The 20,554-nt window shown below is 33.3% G+C and overlaps 1 protein-coding gene across 8 annotated transcripts in view; it reads left to right on the forward strand.

Moving 5' to 3' along the window:
* EPHA7 (EPH receptor A7) overlaps positions 1 to 20,554 on the forward strand; it is a 164,163-nt gene that overhangs the window by 128,558 nt on the left and 15,051 nt on the right. For 2 of the 8 annotated variants that reach the window (XM_059941564.1, XM_059941568.1), the window contains 9 exons: positions 2,800 to 2,924; positions 5,759 to 5,942; positions 10,787 to 10,895; positions 11,385 to 11,440; positions 15,831 to 15,956; positions 16,784 to 16,969; positions 17,552 to 17,613; positions 19,125 to 19,334; positions 20,051 to 20,200. In XM_059941564.1, the coding sequence (XP_059797547.1) occupies positions 2,800 to 2,924; positions 5,759 to 5,942; positions 10,787 to 10,895; positions 11,385 to 11,440; positions 15,831 to 15,956; positions 16,784 to 16,969; positions 17,552 to 17,613; positions 19,125 to 19,334; positions 20,051 to 20,200 (1,208 nt within the window). Of the gene's footprint in view, positions 1 to 2,799; positions 2,925 to 5,758; positions 5,943 to 10,786; positions 10,896 to 11,384; positions 11,441 to 14,212; positions 14,473 to 14,520; positions 14,599 to 15,830; positions 15,957 to 16,783; positions 16,970 to 17,551; positions 17,614 to 19,124; positions 19,335 to 20,050; positions 20,201 to 20,554 lie in introns of those variants that run through there. The other 6 variants (XM_059941565.1, XM_059941566.1, XM_059941567.1 and 3 more) reach the window with 6 other exon arrangements.

Raw genomic sequence — 20,554 nt, forward strand, 5'->3', positions numbered from 1 at the left:
CTGAATTTGTTTTCTTACATTTTCCAATGCAGGCAATTTACTATTGTCGATTACTATTTATTAGCTTCACATTAATTCCAATTACAAAAGATTTTATTTCACTTTGATAATTATGAAAATTATAAATGTCATAATACCTTATGGGTTGTTAAGTATGTATATGATTTAGTTAGTTGTATGCATATTCTTTTCAAAATGAACTTCAGATTGTAGTTAATTGAATATTTTGGTGTAAGAGCATATTCTTAGTGAAATTGTTACAGTGTGATTAATTTAGCAGATCAAATATATTAACCATAGAAATCAATGTTTTTTAATATTTCTTTCAATTTTACTTTTATGTATAACTTTATCTGCAAATCATGACTGTTAGAATCTGATTAGCTTAGAGATATTTTTGTTTATAAACTGTATATCTTATGAGTTGTATATTCTCTATGCCTGAGATATTGAAACTCAAGGGAAAATATTATCAATTTTTATGTACCAAAGTGTTGTATTTGAAGGACATAAGGTAGGGAAAGATTTTTCCTACGTGCAATTTATCTATTCTCAAGGGCCATGTGCTAGTACTTCTGTCTCTGACTCTTTTAAATGTGTGGCTTGATACAGTATTAGCAAGGGATAAATTTTTAAAAATAAGAAATACACAGGAAATCAGGAGTATAGTCACTGACAGATATGGCTCTTTGTACAAAAGAGGGAAAATACATTGTAGAGTACTGCACCGCTAGTGCTGTGTTACGGGCTTCAAAATACTGTACATTTCAAATGTGTTTTTTGGCATCTTTCCCCCCATTTCCCAATTACCATCATTTTATTGGTAAAAGTTCTTTTTCCAGGATGAGTAATGAGTTTAATGTTAATGTATAACTTGCAGAAATCATGTCTCATACTATACTTAGACCTTGCTGCAACATATTAGAGCTAAATGAGGTACATTTATACCCCAAGTCTCTGCCATATTTTGGAGGATTCAGTGTCTCGTCTCCCTCATCTTGCTGTTTAGGGATAGGAACTAAGCAAAGTGTTTTATAGTTTGACTTACACTGAAGATCACATTAAGCTATGTGTGTTGTTCAAAGAAGACCTAGAGATTGGCACCTACTAGTGCTCCCACCTATTTCCATTTAACCTGTTTCCAAATGGCACACATCATGCCGTAAACCCTGATCGGAGACCCAGCAGCCTTACTGAGTAATTTATGTATTGACTATTGCAGTATTCTCACCTGTGCTGCATTCTGTTTTTTACTAATTAAAATTAAAATACAGATTTTATGAATGGCTTTAAGTAAATTAGACTATTAGAGATTACTGGCTAAGTAGAATCTCATCTCACCATTAGCTGGGGAATGTGTTTCCCAAGGCTATGGCTTGGGGATGCAGCTTCTTAAACCACACAGTTGGCTGAGATGCTAAAAATGTTATGGGTGGAGAAATAAATTACTTTAGAAACAAGTTCTTCTTCGCTGCATATATCCAGGTTTTAAAAGTCGTGGCAAAAATAAGATTCCTTATTAGAAATTGGCTTCATTGGAAACATATCAGAAACGCATTTAGTCTGTAAACAGTCTGTTGAGTACTTCAGCTGCATGCCCCTAAAGGGAAAGTTGTTCCACTTAATCTGCCCTAGTTATGCTTTTGTTAGTAATCTGAGAGGAAATGGGAGTCATGCATCTTCCAGGTCCTTCCCTCAAAATCGTCAAGCCAGACAGCAGTGACAAATGTTTTTCTAGACATTGATATAAGAAAATATTAAGAAGTAGAAGAAACAAAATAAAGCCAAAGGGATAAACATCAGAAGCTTGCTTAAACAGCTTTAGACCCATATAATTGCTTTTCTGTCAGCAGGATTATTAACAATTTTGGACATCTGAAAATTAAATTAACAGCCTGAAAATATTTTACAGAATGAGATAGAGCATGATACATGAAACATAATGACCCCACTGAAAGTCAGCCAAGCCAATGCAGCTACTCATTTAGACAGAGAAGATAACTAGTTAATCGTCACTGAACAAATTAGACAGAGCAAATTAGTTTGCTACATTCCACAGTCTTAGCTACCAAAAAGAGTATATGCCACTAATTAGGATGAAAGAACTCTAGCATGTTATTATCTGTATATAGAGAGAAAGCAAAACTGTAGCTTGAATTGCTTCTATCAAAGCTTGAAGCCTAGGTTACGTAGGTATAAATTACATGTGGAAGAGTCTGTGTGTGTATGTGTGATCACGCACATATTTAAGTAACAGAAGCCTTACCATTTTCTCACACCTTAACCTAATGAAGTATAAAACACCCACACGCACACACACGCACAGACACACACGTGAAACATAAAAACATTAGTTTAAAGTTTGATTCCTTTAATTGAAAATGAAAGTAGCCATTTAATATACTTTGTCTGGTACAGTATCAAGTTATTTGTTTCTTTTAAAAAGTGTACTGCTGTTGCATGTGAAATAAATATTTGGACTTAGAAATCATATTTTGTAGCCTTAATTAGCATTCCTTTGCTTAATTGTCATTCTCAGCCCCATCATTTCCATTTTTCACTAACTTGAACAATGCTATCTTCTGCTGTTTGCACTTTAATTTAAATTTCTATTAAGGTTTATGAACAGTAATAAGGTCCTGTTTGAATATTCATTAGCTTCTGAATTGTGAGCTATGAAAAGGTGCTTTCTTTTACCTTAATGAAACTGGCACAGCATGGGACTGATCAGTTGTGACATTTGATTTGAGGCATCCAGTGAATTTTCTCATTGTTTATTGACACATCTTGTCCAAACAGCTCCCTCGCAAGTGAGCGGAGTAATGAAGGAGAGAGTGCTGCAGCGGAGTGTGGAGCTTTCCTGGCAGGAACCGGAGCATCCCAATGGAGTCATCACCGAATATGAAATCAAGTATTACGAGAAAGTAAGTGCTAAGAACAGCTGAAACGTACCACCACGTACGATGCTCGGTGTGTCTTGTGTCATCCTACCGCACTGTCGACTAAAGCTGGTCATTATAACAGCTATTTGGAGCTGCTTCAAAATAGATAGTTAATTGTAACCACTTTTAATAACCCTCTCCCTGAATCTCAGGTTCATTATTATAATGATACTTTCTGTGTATTAAGTTTTTGTGTTATACAGATGAAAATATCCCACTAGTAGTATGTTTAGGTATTCAAGTTTTGATGTCCTCACGATTAGATATAGGATGTTTAGTACCACAGAAACCACAGGGCCCAATGTGGTATTTTTTTTCCCTCTGTGTTTTCGAAAATGTTTCTTTTAGGGTGTCTGTTTGAGCCCTTGATGATTTATTTTACGTATGTGGTTTCGGTGGTAATGACGTGGCCTCAAATAATTTTGTAATTTGAAAAAATAAGAATATTTTCTGTAATAAATGTGTAGTGTTCTCCGAACTTCAGAATCAGGTGATGATATTTCACTCCTTTAAATTCCTCCTGAAATTTATTTCATATATGTTGTACTAATTATGTCTACTACTTCTTTATACCCTTCTCTCCATGAAAAAAATAGCATGGCTAAAACTCAAGTACTGCCCCTTTAATCCCCTATAATGGCTAAATTTTAGTAAGTAGTGACATATCTCAGTGTATGAGTGCATTTATTTCTGACCCATCTAGAGAAAGATAGACAGACAGACAGACACAACCCTGTTCACAAATTATTTTCTAGGCTGTACCTCTCAGAAAGACCTGATTCAAGGTTTGAAACATGGAAACTATTATTATTACTAATAGTAATAATAATAATAAGTGTTACTATTATTGACTTAATTAGCTGAAGTACTCTAATATACATAACCATTTTAACCATTTAGACAGAATTTCAAAATGGAAACGTAAAGCTTTGGAAATACCTGGGGACTGAATTGACTTGATGGAATCGTTTAAATGCATACAGTGCCTTGGCAATAGACACTTTTTTTTCACTTTGATGGAAAAACAGATAGTTTAAGATTAGTTTCAACGTTCAGATTAAGTTTACAATATTTTTACTTGTTATTTCCTTTATGAATGCGTAACTTCCATAGCCAAAGTTACATTTTAAATACCTCATTTTTGTACCAGAGAATACATTTCTTGTCTCATCAAATGTATTTCTAAGGGGATACTTGTTTTTAGTGTTGGGTTTGTTATGTCTGTTTTCCTGTGAACTCTGACAGTTTTAAGTCCCTTCTGAAATTTCATCAGATTTCAAAAGCAATGGGATACATTTTAAAAATATAAGTTAGGTGGTAAGTGAGAGAAAAGTTTCTTACAATGCGACACAATATTTTGCAAATCCTTGCTCTGGAATAAATTTGTTCAAATAGTTACTTTTCTATTTTACATGACAGAAACAGTGTATCTACATTCACTGAATTTTACAAATTACAAAATAATCTTACAAATAATACTATTGCTTTATAATGTATGTAAGCCTGTGATCTAATGTATATATCATTATGTCTTCTAATATCAGTTATGCCTAGTTCTTTTATTTGAGGTAAATATATATTTATAATATCAACTCTCATTTTTATAAATGATTATAATGAAGACAATTACAAGTCAGCTTCACTAAATCCAGTTTAAGTATACATTGATTTATGCTTTTGCAAATATCATCGTGAAGGTAAATCAAACAACGAAACCAACATTTTCAGATTTCACTGAATAGTTTTATTTCTAGACACAGTTGAGTGCAGGTATTTATTATTGAACAAGTAAGAACCCGTCTAGAATTGTATATTTTGATGAGTAGTTTTTGTAACTTTTTTCATAAACAACACATTAGAATCATATCAACTAAGCTTTAAATTTTTATTCATTTAACTATTGTTTAGATGGAGTGTTTTATATTCTTGATTTTTTAATTATTCCATTCTTAAGCTTATCATATGTAATATGATAAACACATTTTTAAACTCTGCAAGCCTCAGTTTTCAGATCTGAAAAACGGGGAAATTGAACTGAGATGTTTAAAATATTGCTAAATCATAAATTATATAACACTTTAAGTTTTATATTTAAGACATTAACTTTTATATTAATAGTTTTAACTTCAAGTATTCCATCAAATGCTATTTTGTAAAAGTGGTTTGATTCTGTGAGAAATACATTTTTCTTTTTTTTAGCCGCACCGTGCGGCACGGCACGCACGACCAGGGATCGAACCCGTGCGCCCTGCAGTGGAAGCCCAGAGTCTTAACCCCTGGACCACCAGGGAAGTCCCCTGAGAAATGCAATTTTTAATGAAAACAATTGATATGTCACTATGCTGGTGGTATTAGCTAAGTTTCTTGATTTTATAGATGTCCATAAAAATTTTTAGCCTGTGGCTTTTTGCTTGTTGAATAACATTCAGGAACAGTATTAAGAGAACCACATTATGAAGTGAAGACCTCTACTAAACTGTAGATTTTACAAGTGTACTTGTGTCTTGGTCAAAAGGACATTTGATTATATTTATGGATAAATAGTTCTTGCCACTGTGCCCTCTACCAACAAAGCAAAGGCTCAACACATCATAAATGTTTTTAAAAAATTATTTCTCTTTGAAATGTATAGAACAAAGGCATGTGCTCACATTTACATTTTATATTATCTGAGCAACAACTCAGTGTTCCAATATTCCACAGGGTACAATGTAACCTTTATAAAAACAATGCAGCAAATTGAAATAAATTGCAAGAATTGGCTGTCAAATTGCCTGGTTGCAATCACAATTAAATATTCCCTGTATTGTTTCTAGGATCAAAGGGAACGGACCTACTCGACGTTAAAAACCAAGTCCACTTCGGCCTCCATTAATAACCTGAAGCCAGGAACAGTGTATGTTTTCCAGATTCGGGCTTTTACTGCTGCTGGTTATGGAAATTACAGTCCCAGACTTGATGTTGCTACACTAGAGGAAGCTACAGGTAAAATGTTTGAAGGTAATTACCATCTTTGGTTTGGATTCTTACTCTCTGTAACTCTGGCATATTTTTTTTTCAGTACTGGGGGCGATGATTTAGTTCAAGATGATTTTTACTTTTAAAGGTGAATGTATATGCATATGTATATATATATTCTTTGTAAAGGTTATTCAGAATAATAATTTAAAATTTGCAGTTTTGTGATGTATACCCTTGTGACTCAAATTAGTTTCTTTAATACAAACTGGGTTTATTTTGAAAAGATGAAGTCAGAAACAGAAGCAGGACTTGTTCAAATGTGTATTGATAGAGACTGTTTTGGTAGACCCCAAAATGATCTTACTCTAGTTGTCAGTCAAAGCTGCCCCCAAAATGAAGCCAAATGAAGCCAGGAAAACCCCCAAATGAAGCCGGAAACCCCCAAATGAAGCCAGGATGTACACCAGGGTGGGCCAGAGAAAGGTGGTTTACAATAATCACGGTTAATTCAAGCTACTTACCTTTTAGCAATGATTTCAAAACTTGCCATTCAAGAAGAAGATCCTAGACCTTGTCATTCTTTTTATTTTCGTCATCTTCTTTCATTTTTATGAAATATTTCCAACATACTAAATGACATATTTAAAGTATATGTGAAATATTAAGAATAATTAATTGAATATCTCTGTATCTACCACTCAGCTTAAAAATAGAACATCAGCAATATCTCGAATCCCCTTTATCACTTTGTGTTTTATAATGCAGCATAGGAACATAACAAAAATACATGTGTCTATAGTGTATCACAAATAAGCAGATGTATCTTAGGACGCACGTCCCAGTCTACTGTCAGAGTGCAAGTTTAGAACAGCTTGAGTACCACTGCTGGTTGTTATTCAGCTAGGTTGAAGCCTCAGAGTGTGTTTCTGTGTTTTGGAAGTTTTTGATTTCTCTCGATATTACTCAGACTCAAGTTTCACCCAGCTGTTACCTCCTCCTCTCCTTACCAATCTAGTGTTCCTGTGGACTTCTACACAAATATTAGCTAAAAAATATTATATGATTTTCTTTTTCTCAATTTTTAATAGAAAATTTTTTAAATAAATTAAATCAATACAATTTTGATCAAAGAGCTATTTTGACTTCGGGAGAATATTTTTCTAGCTCTTTTAAAAGGTAGAATAAATTGGTAAATTCTTTTGCATTAGCCATTGCTTATTAAGTTTGCTAACAGTAGTCTTTTTTCAAAATATTTTGTTATATTTTTAAATTAAGCAGTAACTCTCAGAGCCTCAAATAATAAAACATATGTTGAAATAAATTTGAAATATAAATAATTTATATAGAATTATAGACACAAAAGTCATCAATTGAAAAAGATTTCACATAATATGATGTGATAAACTTATTATCATTATTCTTTGTCATCTTTTTTAAATGGAGTGTGTAAGATTAAAACTGAGAATATCTAAGTTCAATGGCCCCAAAAAATTACAGTGTTTTACACTAATATTTCAACATTTAAACATTTGAGTGGTCTTCTGTTAAATGTGTTGCAGTAGTTTTTCATTTAGACTGATCTCTTGATATTTTACTTTGTAATTTCTAATACAATAAAACAATTCAAACTATGTTTTTTTTCATATTCTAATGAATAGTTCAAACTTAAAGAACCATCAATCAGCTATACTTACCCAAACATTCTTTATCAGTTAAAGGTTTAGGTTTGAAAACTTTCAAAAATGAGTTTGTACTTTTTCCTGACTTCGTAAATTAAGAATATTGGGTCAAACTCTTATTTACTAGTGCTGAGGTTCATAGATATTATTTTCATTATTTAACAATGAAGTAACTAACCCTCAGAGAAATTGAGATGAAGTAGTAGAACATGAATGAGCACATGAAATTAATGTTAAAAATGAATTTTGCATTAGAAAGGATTTGGTGATTTTTTATCATCAGAATAGTCTCTCCACTGGAAGGTCAAGTTGATGAAAGAACAATCCATATCTCCTTTTCTTACTTTAGTCTTGCCAGCGCCTAATATAGTGCTTGATGCATAGAAGGCAGTCAGTAAGTAAGCAAGAAAGGAATACCTCACAGTCATCAAAAAAACAGATTATCAGGATCAGTCGGAGCTAGTAGACATATTCCTGTTTTCACATTTCAGCTCTGCCATGTCCATTTGTGTGACTTTGGATGAGCTACTTCTCTGTGCAGAAGTTGCTAGGATAGCAGCACCCAGCTCTCAGAGTAGCCTGAGGATTAAATAAGTTAATGTACCCAAAGTGCCAAGTTCAGTGCCTAGCACACAGACAGTCTTGAATGTCAGCTTTTCTTATTTAGGACAGCCATTCTCAAGCCTTTTGGTCACAGGAACCCTTACAAGCTATTAAAAACTATTGAAGATCCCCAAATAGATTTTGACTATTTGGGTTATATTTATTTATGTTCACCACTTTAGAAATTAAAACTGAGAAATTTTTAAAACACAAATATACACAATACGCATTTCATTAGCCATCAGAGTGATATTATCACGTGTCATGTAAGTTCTTGGGAAACTCAACTGTGCACTTGTAAGCATGTGAGAGTGAAAAAGGCAAATAACCTTAAATGAAAATAGTGTTGACCTTGCAGATTCCCTGGAATGTTCCTGAGGAACCCTCAGGGTTTCCCAGACACCTTTTAAGAACTACTGATTTAGCACACGTTACTGTGCTAAGAATTAGGGAAGTACAGAAACACATGACACATTTGATGCTCTCAGTTAGTGAAAAGAGAGAAACTTGTACACAAGTTCTGACCGTACAATTGAGCACTGGTAGAGTGCATGGCCCAGTGCTATCAGAGTGTCAGGAAACAGTGATCCTCTGTGCTAGGAAGGAGGGCAAGAAGGAAAATGCCACCAAAGAGAAGTTACCTGAGCACTGTTTGGAAAGAGAACTCAGATTATTCCATTGCACATACATCCTAAAATCCGCTTCTGCACAGAGCCAACGCTACTGTTTTCACAATTTTTAAATCATGGTGTAGTGATTATGACACATATAAATTACTTTTAAAATGTATTATCCATGAATTAAATGAAAATATGAACCATAAATTTTGACTATGTTAAGATTAAAGTGTGACCCTGAATATATATAAAAACATGTAAGTAAATATTCACAAGCTCTAATTCATCATTCACCTGAGTTCAGTTTTCTCACTGGAGTTCTGTTTCTGAAGCTATGGGCAGAACAGAGCCTAAGACAAGCAAAAAATTAGACCCATGGGACAGATTGAATGAAAACAATTTCTACACATACGTGTTTAATTTTTTCCTTTCTCATGAACAAAACTACTCCATTCTTTTTCCTCTCTTAATATATATTAAAAGACAGATAAAAACAAAAAACAACCAAACCAAGAAAAATACTTGAAGGCATCTTTTCTCTGTTTAATCATAATAGGCTGTAATTCAGAAATTAAAGCTGTAAAGTTGCTTTCTTTTTCTTCTTTTTCTTTTTCCCTTGTTTCATTCCCTCAGGGAGCAAATCAGCAGGTGCTGAATTACGGAGTGTGTATAATACCTCTTTTCAGAAACCAATACACCAGAGCTGTTTTTACTGTTTTTCAACATAAGAGCTATCTATAGTTAGCATAGGTATACAAAATTAAGAGATGAGTTGTCAAAGGAGGGAGACGTAGATAAACTAGAGAAAGGCCAATCAGAAAAATTTATGCTTCCTGTTGGGGCAAGACACACTCTGCCTACATAAAATTTACTGCTCTGGAGACTGAGTCCCTTGCCACACCAAGAAGGAGTAGTATTTTCCATCCTACCTTAAAGATTACAGCTGTTGATTTTTTCAGAAATAAGCAAACTATATTAGTTTGATATTATATAATTATCAATTTGCAACTGGATCAGCGATTGGAATATATATTTTCATTGTGTTGCATTCTTTTGATTATTTTATGAAGTCTATACTGGTATTGAAAATATAATGCTCTGGGGAAAATGTGACAATTGTGAATTGCCAGATAAGTAAAACTTCACTAATTTGGAAAAATCCAAGTGAGAAGGCCGTGTGACTCGATGAAGAATCAGAATCAGAGGCTGCTTTAAAGGACATGTAAACATATACTGTTCCCAAAGAGACTCTCAGAAAGGTTCAGCTGGGCTTGCCTTAATGAGCGTAGAAGAATCACTTAGCATTGTACAGGAAGCAACTACGATTAGATAATGCAAAAATGTTTTTTACAGTGCTTGCAGAAAGTTGGCTCTTTCATAAATAGCCTAGCTCTTAAACTCTCAAATGTGTATATTGCCTACTTTGTCAAATTAATACCAGTAATTCTGTTCATTTTCCTTAATTAAGGTGGATTATAAATTCATAATGATTTACTATGATTACATGATGATTTTTATTCTATATTGATGATATGAGAGATAAATCATTTAAGGTGCTTTGAAAAATGCTGAGAGTATGTATTTGGGTTCCTTTTTTACACACCAGGAAAACAGACACAGAGGGATCAAATACCTCACTGAGGGAAAAATAAGGATTTAATAGCAATTGTAGATGAAAGATCTTTCTCTCTTGATTTATAACTAAGTTTCCAACAATTAAGCAGGGGATAGCCATTCAATAAGGCATTTTGTAGGGATCTTTTCTAGCTGAAGAATATAAAATAGATGAAAGTATTGTCCTTACCACTTATTTAAAATGGAAAAATAAATGTTTATTTAAATTTATGTTACAATAGAATGCATTTAAATTAAAGGTGAATTTAATAGCATAGCTGTCTTGTTTATAAGATTTTGTTTAACCTCTCTCAAGTGCTTGCAAGATATTGAGTGTTTTATTGAGCCTTTTTTTTTTTTCTGTTTATAGCTACAGCAGTCTCCAGTGAACAGAACCCTGTTATTATAATTGCCGTGGTTGCAGTGGCCGGGACCATCATTTTGGTGTTCATGGTCTTTGGATTCATCATTGGAAGAAGGTAGAAGACAAATTTGTTCTAATCTCTAATATAAAATGTGTTGATTTTTCAGAATTATGTCAGCCTATTACTTATTGTTGAGTTTAGAATGTTAAATAGTAAATGCAAACATTTGTTGTCTCATATGAAACATTGAAAGTCAATAGATTTCCATTCTCCCAAGGTCAGAATGTAGTGTGAGCTTGATCATTGCCTGATATCATTTGCTTGATATAAGCAAATATTCACTCATTGATAAATCTAAATCTATGAAATATGTCCCTTCTACAATGTCTCACACAAAGACTTTCTATTCCCTGCTTTTTTTAAATCATGTGAATTGCTATATTATTATTGAGTTCAGAACTATGGACAGAAAGTTTACGTATTTTGTTTATAGCTCTAACTAGCATGTTGTTAAGTAATTAAGGTATATCATACTGAATTTTAAATATATCAAGTGAGATTATTGGTTGAGAATAATCATCAAAAATCTGATTTTTTTTCCAGGCACTGTGGTTATAGCAAAGCTGACCAAGAAGGGGATGAAGAGCTTTACTTTCATTGTAAGTGTTTAGCTTTTCTTTATTATTATTTACCCCAATTAATACAGAAACCTGGTTGTTAATATTGGCATGAATAAATTCCTAATGCATCAGGCTTGAAAATATATCATGAGCTCAAAAATGTTACTTTAAAACATTTGAACAAGATATGCAGAATGAAGATCATATGATGTGAATTTTTAAAAAATATATTCAGACATGTAATCTCTCATAAGAAATTTTAATATAACTACAAGGATATTCAGCAGCTTTTATGTCACAATTGTTCCTTTTGCAAACTTTGCCCAAGTGTTTCATATCATTCTAATAATGATTCATTAAATATTGCATGTGCCCATGTTGTAGCTCAGGAATTCATTTCAAGTTAAAAGGATAGGCCCTTTTTTTTCTACCCAATGAGTGATGATATAATGAAAGACTAAGCTAAGGAGCCTCTTTCTCTCCATCTACTGTAAAATGTCCATCACAGATGATATTTCAAAGGACGTAAATAGTATAATAATAGGATTCAATCCTCTGATGTTTTCCTGTGGATTTGGGCTACCTGATTCTTAAAAGTTCATTTTAGAAATAATATCAGAAGAAAGCTCAGGGAACCAAAGAAAATAGATGCCCGACTGCATTAATCTTATCGTTGTTGCATGTGGATGGCAAGTGAAAAATTGAGAGCCATACAAGTAAATGTTGACTTCTTGCAGTCAAAGTAAAATCCTAACAGGGAAATGATTTTAGTTCTGATAATTGATGATGCCCTTATCCAAACCCATTATTCCTATTTTTAATCCTTGAAAATATTGAAAAATAATTTTATGTATTATTTTTCTTAGTAACCATCATCTTTATGAAAATTTCTCATGGGGAGATAAATTTCCTGTAAATGGCATAAGAATTACATCTATTTTTGTGTTATTTATCAAACTCTTATGTCAGTATCTAAGAAGATATTGTCATATACCCCTTCTAAAGTCACAGGAATATGTAAGCATCAATCAGGGAAATGTGTGGTTGAAAAAACACAAGTTGTGAACACCATTATTATCATTCCTAAGTTTCTTCAGTGTGTTATTAATTGTTGAACCAATAGCTCCCTTAACTTTAGTTTTCAAAAGAAAAGTGGCTTTACATATTACATATCCAAATTGATGATGAAACTCTGTAAAATTCCAACCACTGACAGCAGGAAGGGTATTGGGACAGTAGCAATTATAGTAAAAGGTATGACCAAAGGGCGCTTTATCATGAAGTTTAAGTTTCAAGGCCCCTCACTTTCACAGACTCCTTTCAAGGCCCTGGAAGAGCCCTAGCAAGTTAGTGTGTAGAATATTTTTTCTTAAAGAAAGTATCCCAAATTGTAGAAGGTTCAAGCCCCACAAAACTTAAATCTGCCCCTGATTATGACTGAACACCTGTGATTCTGCCCCCTCCCCCCTGGGATTATTTGACATGCTCCCAATGTCAGTGCGTCCTCTTGCTAATCTGGCAGTGATTTTGTGACAAGTCCCAGTAATGAGAGTACCATAGGCCGTTTACACCTAGAGGATATACAGAAAAAGTGGAAGTTACATTTTTTTTTCTTTTTCATGACATGAGAGAATACTTTTAACACTTCCCCAGACAGAAAGGAGAGGATCAAAACTTGAATGCATTAATTTTTGTATCTAGTTTAAAATGTATATAGAAGAGTGACATAAGACTATAGTTGCTGGAATCCTTGACTCTATCCATATGTTAATAATTTGATGGCAAAATCATTTAATAATACCTTAATCAGTATGTCACTTTTCTTTTCTTTATTGAGGATATCTGAGACATCCCCAAATGATCAAATGCTGCCTCTTAGTTTATTTGCTATTAGCTTGCAGGTTAATGCTGAAGGTAAATTAAAACATGGCTTACCTAAAACATGATGTATAGCCTAATGCTTAATTGTCATCACTCAGTTTTGATATTTTGGTGCCATCCCCTTTTTTTACATTTGACATCCAGTTTGTAATTAGAAAAAAATAAAGCTGCATGTTTTACCTGCTAACATAGAAAAGATAAGCTTGAGGTATATATAAACAGTTTTCATCTCTAGAGCAAAATATCAGTGTTGGTTTTAAGATGTTTAACATTCATGAGAAATGTAAATGAGATATTAAAACACAAAAAAGCTCATACTCTTAAATCAGGAAAAACAATAGACCAAAATATTCAGAAATTACATCAAAATTTTTCTTATTTTAAAGCATCCATTTTGAAACGAATAATGAAAAAAAAATAAAGTACACTTAAGATATCCTATCTTGGTAAAACCTTGATATTTTTGAATTACCCTTTTTACAAGGATATCTTTTCTTGTCACTTGATGAGAACCAGGCATTTTATTTGATTTTATGACTGTATTTACAATACGTAAAGTACGACACTGTGGTCACCAGCTATTTACAAGTTGGTGTCCTTTTATTCCTTTAGTATACAGACAATTTCCTGAGGTGCTAAGACACCAGATTGAATTTTTACAGAAACATGAAAGCAACCATTTTACTAGCTTTTAGAGCACTGAATTTAATAGAATGTCCAGTCATTTGTATCAGGTGCCCTCCACTCTCCATGGCCCCAAGTGTTACATTTAAAGATATAAACACGATGGAGGAGTTTAGTGAAGCAATTCCAATTTACATTTTGTTTCCTCCTACCATTTCTTCTAACAATGTCTTTGAATCTAAGCTGGGCAGTATTTCATGTTTTTATGCCAAAATTGCTCTGGCCTGTCAAAATGTTTTATGACAGCTTGAATAAAGAACCATCAGAGACCCGTTTGCGATGCAGAAGGCTACCTTCAATCCAGCTCCCGTATCACAAAACCAAACCAAAAAGAAAAAAAAAAACAAACAAACAATGAAAGAAAGGAAGAGAATAAAAAGGGAGAAGATGGCTCATTCTCCATCTGCCTACCAATCTAGGAGGTTAACCTATTGTTTTCTTCCCTTCTCTCTTTTTCTCTTCCCGCCCCCCTTCCCTGTACTCCTTTTTCTCTCTTTTCTCTTTCTATCCCCTCTCTCTTTTCTTCTTGTGTTTTTTTTTTTTTTCATGTTCAGCTTTAGTAACAAATGAGCATCTGTCAGTTTTATAGACTGCAACAGTAATTGTTTAAGACAATCAATTTTGGATAAACAGTCAACTACAGCAGAATAATTCAAGATTTTTAAATCCCATTTTTCCTTTATACATTCTGCTTCTTTTTGTTTGTTATATGCTTATTTTAAAAATATAATTTCAATTTGATGTGATGACATAAGCACAGTTAGGCTACAGTGTAATACATAAAGAAATATATTGTTCTCCAAATAGTAAGATTTAATGAAAAGATTGTTCAGTGGCTTTGTTAAAAACAATAAAGTTTTTTTGAGGATATAGTGTATCTTTTCATTGCATTAATATAACCAAATATATGCCTATCTATCTTATCTTTGTCTTTAACCAAATGATTAGATTTGGAATACATTATTGTAATTGATTTAAAGTTGACATAGCATTCTCTGTTACCTGCATGCTTCTGGGTGCATTTTAAGAAGATTTTAAGATGATTCTATGTTGTTTGAATTTTGACTACCTTTTCTGAGGCATATTGGCTACCTCCTCATAGCAGTTAAGATCTTCCAGAGCCTTATAATTGAAAGTTCATATAAACCATTCCTCTTTCAAATTGCTGTCATACATGGTTAGCAGATCCCAGGAATATTGTAAATTTTCTAACTTTACTCTGCACTTTGTACATCTGGCCTCTATTGCCCTTCAAGGTGAAGAAGAAACTGTGTCATAGTAGATTTCTCTCTGGTTCTGTGATAGCAGTCCCTCACATCTTGTATTAATTTATATGTCTATGTCAATGGTGGTTGGTCTTTAAAAAAATAAATCAAAAGAATAAGTAAGATGTCTAACTGTTTTTAATATTGCTGTCAGTGTAGTAGGCTACCTGTAAATGAAATGTCTTCTTTTCCCAGTGTATTAATTTGATTGATTGACTGAATGATAGATTTACAAATGTGTTTCCAAGTCCATTACAAACCTCAGTATGGCTTGAACTATGCCATGATAGCAGTGAATTTAATTAAACCTCCAGTCGGATAAGAGTCATGTCAGAGAATTTCGGTGATGTCCTTTGTTGATTTACTGGAAAAGCAATTCAGTTAGTAACCTATGAGCTGGATCCTATGTTACCTATAGAAGCTTGCAGATAATACCTATACGCCTGCAGACTGAAGTAGTCTGTTAAAACTGCTGTGAATCAGGTGATATGGAAGCAAGTTCACTGTTCCAAGGAGCACTCTGCATAATGAAATTCCTGGGCTGACTGCACAATAAGTGCTTTGCTTCATCACAGTCATGCTTTCTTACATCATTACAGTTAAATTTCCAGGCACCAAAACCTACATTGACCCTGAAACCTATGAGGACCCAAATAGAGCTGTCCATCAATTCGCCAAGGAGCTAGATGCCTCCTGTATTAAAATTGAGCGTGTGATTGGAGCAGGTAAGGCTGTTGTAGCTTCCTTGTTCAGCTGTTCCATTTAGCCAAGATCGAAAGTCATACATCATAATGACAGGCAAATAATTATAACTCAAGTATAGAACCTTTGCATTTACCTGAACTGTTAGAAGCAATGAGCCTGTACTTGTTTATGAAATCTTAAGAAAAAAGTGAAAAAGAAGCATGTGGTACAGAGAATCGTGTATCTTTTGTCTTCCGTTGGATTTTTAAGATATCGTTCTATTATAAGCTATTTCATAATAGTTCTGGCCTGTCCAAGAAATGACTTCGTATTTAAAATAATTAGAATGTCCCGAATTTTGCTGGAATATACATTTCCTCTGACTTGATTTACCATCTTCCTGCTAAGCTTTAGGTATTAGCCGTTGTGCTGTGTAATTCCATGTAGAAGATTAATATGTATGGATTATTTAAAAGGAGCATTATTTTCTGTGGATACAATGTATCTTCAGAATAATTATACATTTTTGGATCAAGTCCATTAAATCTAGCAGACATAAGTAGCTATGAATTCCAGATTTTTAAATCTTTGAGAAGTATTTGCTTCTCAAGCTGTGAAAACAACATCAATGTTTAGAATTTGCTAATGTGCCCTTATACTCTAGTAAGCAGTGTACATTATGCAGCGTATTTCAAACCTGAACGTTGTTTCTGAAAGAGTTATTGTTAACCCAGTTAAAAAAAATAATAGTGTGTGTAACAGATAGTTTAGGAAAGTTTAAAAGTGCTTTTAAAGAATTTAATGCATTTACTTTAAGAGAGGAAATATTTCTGACATTAAAATACACCTCCCTGTTCTGTTACTTCAGGAGAATTTGGAGAAGTCTGCAGTGGTCGTTTGAAACTTCCAGGGAAAAGAGATGTTGCGGTAGCCATAAAAACCCTGAAAGTTGGTTACACAGAAAAACAAAGGAGAGACTTTTTATGTGAAGCCAGCATCATGGGGCAGTTTGACCACCCAAATGTTGTCCATTTGGAAGGGGTTGTTACCAGAGGTAGATATTGATTATATATTTCATTTATCCAGCGAACTGTCGGAAATTAGTGTTATTTCATAGATACTAAAAAATCAAATTGTAAATACATTGCATATTCTTAATGAATTTTTTTTCTTGTTATGTAACTGACTAAATTCTCTCTTGTGTTACCATCTCAGAAAAAAAAAATCAGGATAAATGAATGCAGGTTTAGAGCTAAAGAATATATCTGATAGATAGATGGAGTGACAGATATTTTCATTTAGCTTCAAAGCCACAAAAGTAATACAGTTTAGTCTTCACATTTTCTGTAAAGTGTCATTTTCTCTGAGTTTTGTTCACACAGCAGGAGTCAGAAGAACACATTGACTTTTACTGTTTAATTTTATGAATCATGACCACGTTCCAAACAGACAGTTAATGACTCTTTGCGTTTAGCAGCACTAAAAGCGTTAAAAATACTCACCGCTCACCCAGTCAGTCTTTCAAAAGAGCACCATGTGTTTTATCCGGAGTGAGAAAGAGGATAAATACGAAGTTTAGACTACGGTTTTGGAAGCAACACTGTTTTTTCTTATGTATATATTTTTGTAATTTTAGGGAAACCGGTCATGATTGTAATAGAATTCATGGAAAATGGAGCCCTAGATGCATTTCTCAGGGTAAGTAACAAAGTTATTCTCCCATTCTAAATATACTATACGTGCTACCAATGTAGTTTTCTGAACTTTTCTTTGCAGTGTAAAATGTGAACAGTATGAACTTCAACAGGTCACAAAATTGTCTTTGAAAAGCAGATTAAAAGAGTCTTAGACTGGATTGAACTAGAATATTTTTGAGCATTTAAGTGATACAATGTAGTTAAAAAATAGTTTCCATTGACATATTACCACAAGTACGGAGGATACCTGAAGCCCCGTAATTTGAATACCTGTTGTAGCGTAGCATTTTACTTTTTCAGTACAATTATAAATGAAATACAGACGTAATACAGAGAAGACTGAGAAGTGAGATAGCCATTCAATGTTGGTAGGATGATCCCAGCTCTGCTCTGTGGAACCATTTCTGTTATATTGTTATGTGAACACCAAGCCTAAAATAAAGAATTATGAACCTTTTTAGAGTTACAAGTATGTTATTTTTATAAATAATAAATTCTAAACATAAAAACATACGTATTTTTACATTCAGAGACTTTCCACCTAAGAACGTGAACACATGTTAACATTTTTTCAAATGGCAAAGAGAAAATAATGAGAACATACATGATCTAGAATGATCAGTTTAATAAGGATTCAGAGGATTTTGAGAGGTCTTTATTGCTGCATCTTGATGATATGCAAGACGCAACTGTCATCTTGCATATGACATGCAAGATGATATGCATAACTGTCAACTCTCTGGAAGAAAGCATCACCTAGCAAGCCCATCTACTCAATCCACGGTCCTCATGCACCGTATCTGTAATTCAATTGGAGAAATCTGTGGGTTAAAAATATATGGTGGCCAGTTGGTTGCAAAGAGTGCTCAATTCTACTTGCTAGTACATGTATTTTAGAGAATCTTGGTTATAAGTAATGTACCTATGGATAGCACAACAATGAAAAGTATAAAATGAAAACTAAGTCAGCCAGTATAATCCTTTTCTACCTCTTAGTTTGTCTTCATCTTTACTCAGAAGTTTTTTCACCTTTACATTTTTTACCATTTAGAGAAAGAAAGCTAATATATGTGTCTTTATCCCTTTTATATTTTTAGATTATTTATGTAATTTTTGGCAAGTGAGGGAAACAGTTAACTGTCAGGGATCATTTTTTTTTTATATTCCATTCCCTAACTTCGACTTAAAAATTAGCGTATACTTTTGGATTTGCACAATCTGAAATTATTATTAGTTAATGTTAACAACACATCCATATAAATAACTAAATGATTATCAGAACAACACATCCATATAAATAACTAAATGATTATCAGAACTCTATTACCTGACTATCTATCAAGTTAAATCAGCACCTGTTATGTTTTCCACAAGTGTCTACACTACATAGAAAATTAACTGGTGATTCCTAGTATACAATAGAAAATGACTAGGGTGCAGACATTTTTCATGGTGATTTTTTTTCCCTTTCAAAGCATAGCTAACTGGACTTTCATTTTTGTCTTCCTGTAGAAACACGATGGGCAATTTACAGTCATTCAGTTAGTAGGAATGCTGAGAGGAATTGCTGCTGGAATGAGATATTTGGCCGATATGGGATACGTTCACAGGGACCTTGCAGCTCGTAATATTCTTGTCAACAGCAATCTTGTTTGTAAAGTGTCAGATTTCGGCCTGTCCCGGGTTATAGAGGACGATCCAGAAGCTGTCTATACAACGACTGTAAGAAAAAGTCTATTACTGCACCTTTTCATATTCCTGCGATTTTCCTACCAAGAAAGCAGGGCCTAATAATACAAAACTAAATGGGAGAAAAGAGGCAAATTGATCTCAGCTTTTTGTTGTTGCTATTTTTTTCCTTTTGGAAGAATCTTTGTTGCTTTTACAATCTACATATAGGCTAAGACAAGAAGTAATGATAAAAATGAGAACAGCTTATTTTATATTGGGATGTTCATATAAATAATATACACATACAACGTTTGGTTACTAGCAGTCATAATTGTAGCATAAAAATATAATCCCATTTTAATAAAGGTTTTAATAAAAGATTAACTATGCTAATTCTTATAACTTTTGTAAGATTAGAAAAAGGGAAAATATGAGGATTTACTTATATACTATTGATATTATTCCAATGTTTCATTCCATTTTAGTAGCTGTTTTGTCTAATTTGTTATTGTCCTTTCGACTAGACTCCTGCCCTACAACCACATAGGTCCATTATTGATTTGCCTTAAAAATGAAAACTTAACTGTGACATTTTAAAAAACAGATTAGTAACTTTAAGTGCACTTAGAGAAATTCAAGATGAATAGACCTGATACTGCTGAATTGCCAACCAAATACACAAGTGTTTAACTGTAGCTTAATGGTTCTGCTATAAATGTTTTATACATTATTATACATACTTAAAATGTCAATTTCTTTTTATACAGGGTGGAAAAATTCCAGTAAGGTGGACAGCACCTGAAGCCATCCAGTACCGGAAATTCACATCAGCCAGTGACGTATGGAGCTATGGAATAGTCATGTGGGAAGTTATGTCTTATGGAGAAAGACCTTATTGGGACATGTCAAATCAAGATGTAAGTGTTACACTACTTAAACTAAAAGGATTTATTTAATACATTAATATTCATATTATGGGAACATGTAGGTAATGGCTCATAAGAAGAAACTTTTATAGAATCATAAAAAGATGATTGCTGAGTTTTCACAATTATTACCACAAATTACCACAATAATTACCATAAATTAGTAGTTCAATTAATTTCATTTTGTCTTCATTTTGAAGAATTGCTTTTTCTTTTTTTATTTAAATTCTCTGGACATAATAGAAGCCTGCAAAGGATATTTCTCCTTAATAAATGTAATCATGCTGAGCTTGCACACCTGTAGTGGGAGAGTCACATGAATAAAAGAATCATTTGCAGAGGAGA

Source organism: Balaenoptera ricei, chromosome 12 (genome assembly GCF_028023285.1).
Source record: "Balaenoptera ricei isolate mBalRic1 chromosome 12, mBalRic1.hap2, whole genome shotgun sequence".
In the NCBI taxonomy this organism is placed as follows: Eukaryota; Metazoa; Chordata; class Mammalia; order Artiodactyla; family Balaenopteridae; genus Balaenoptera; species Balaenoptera ricei.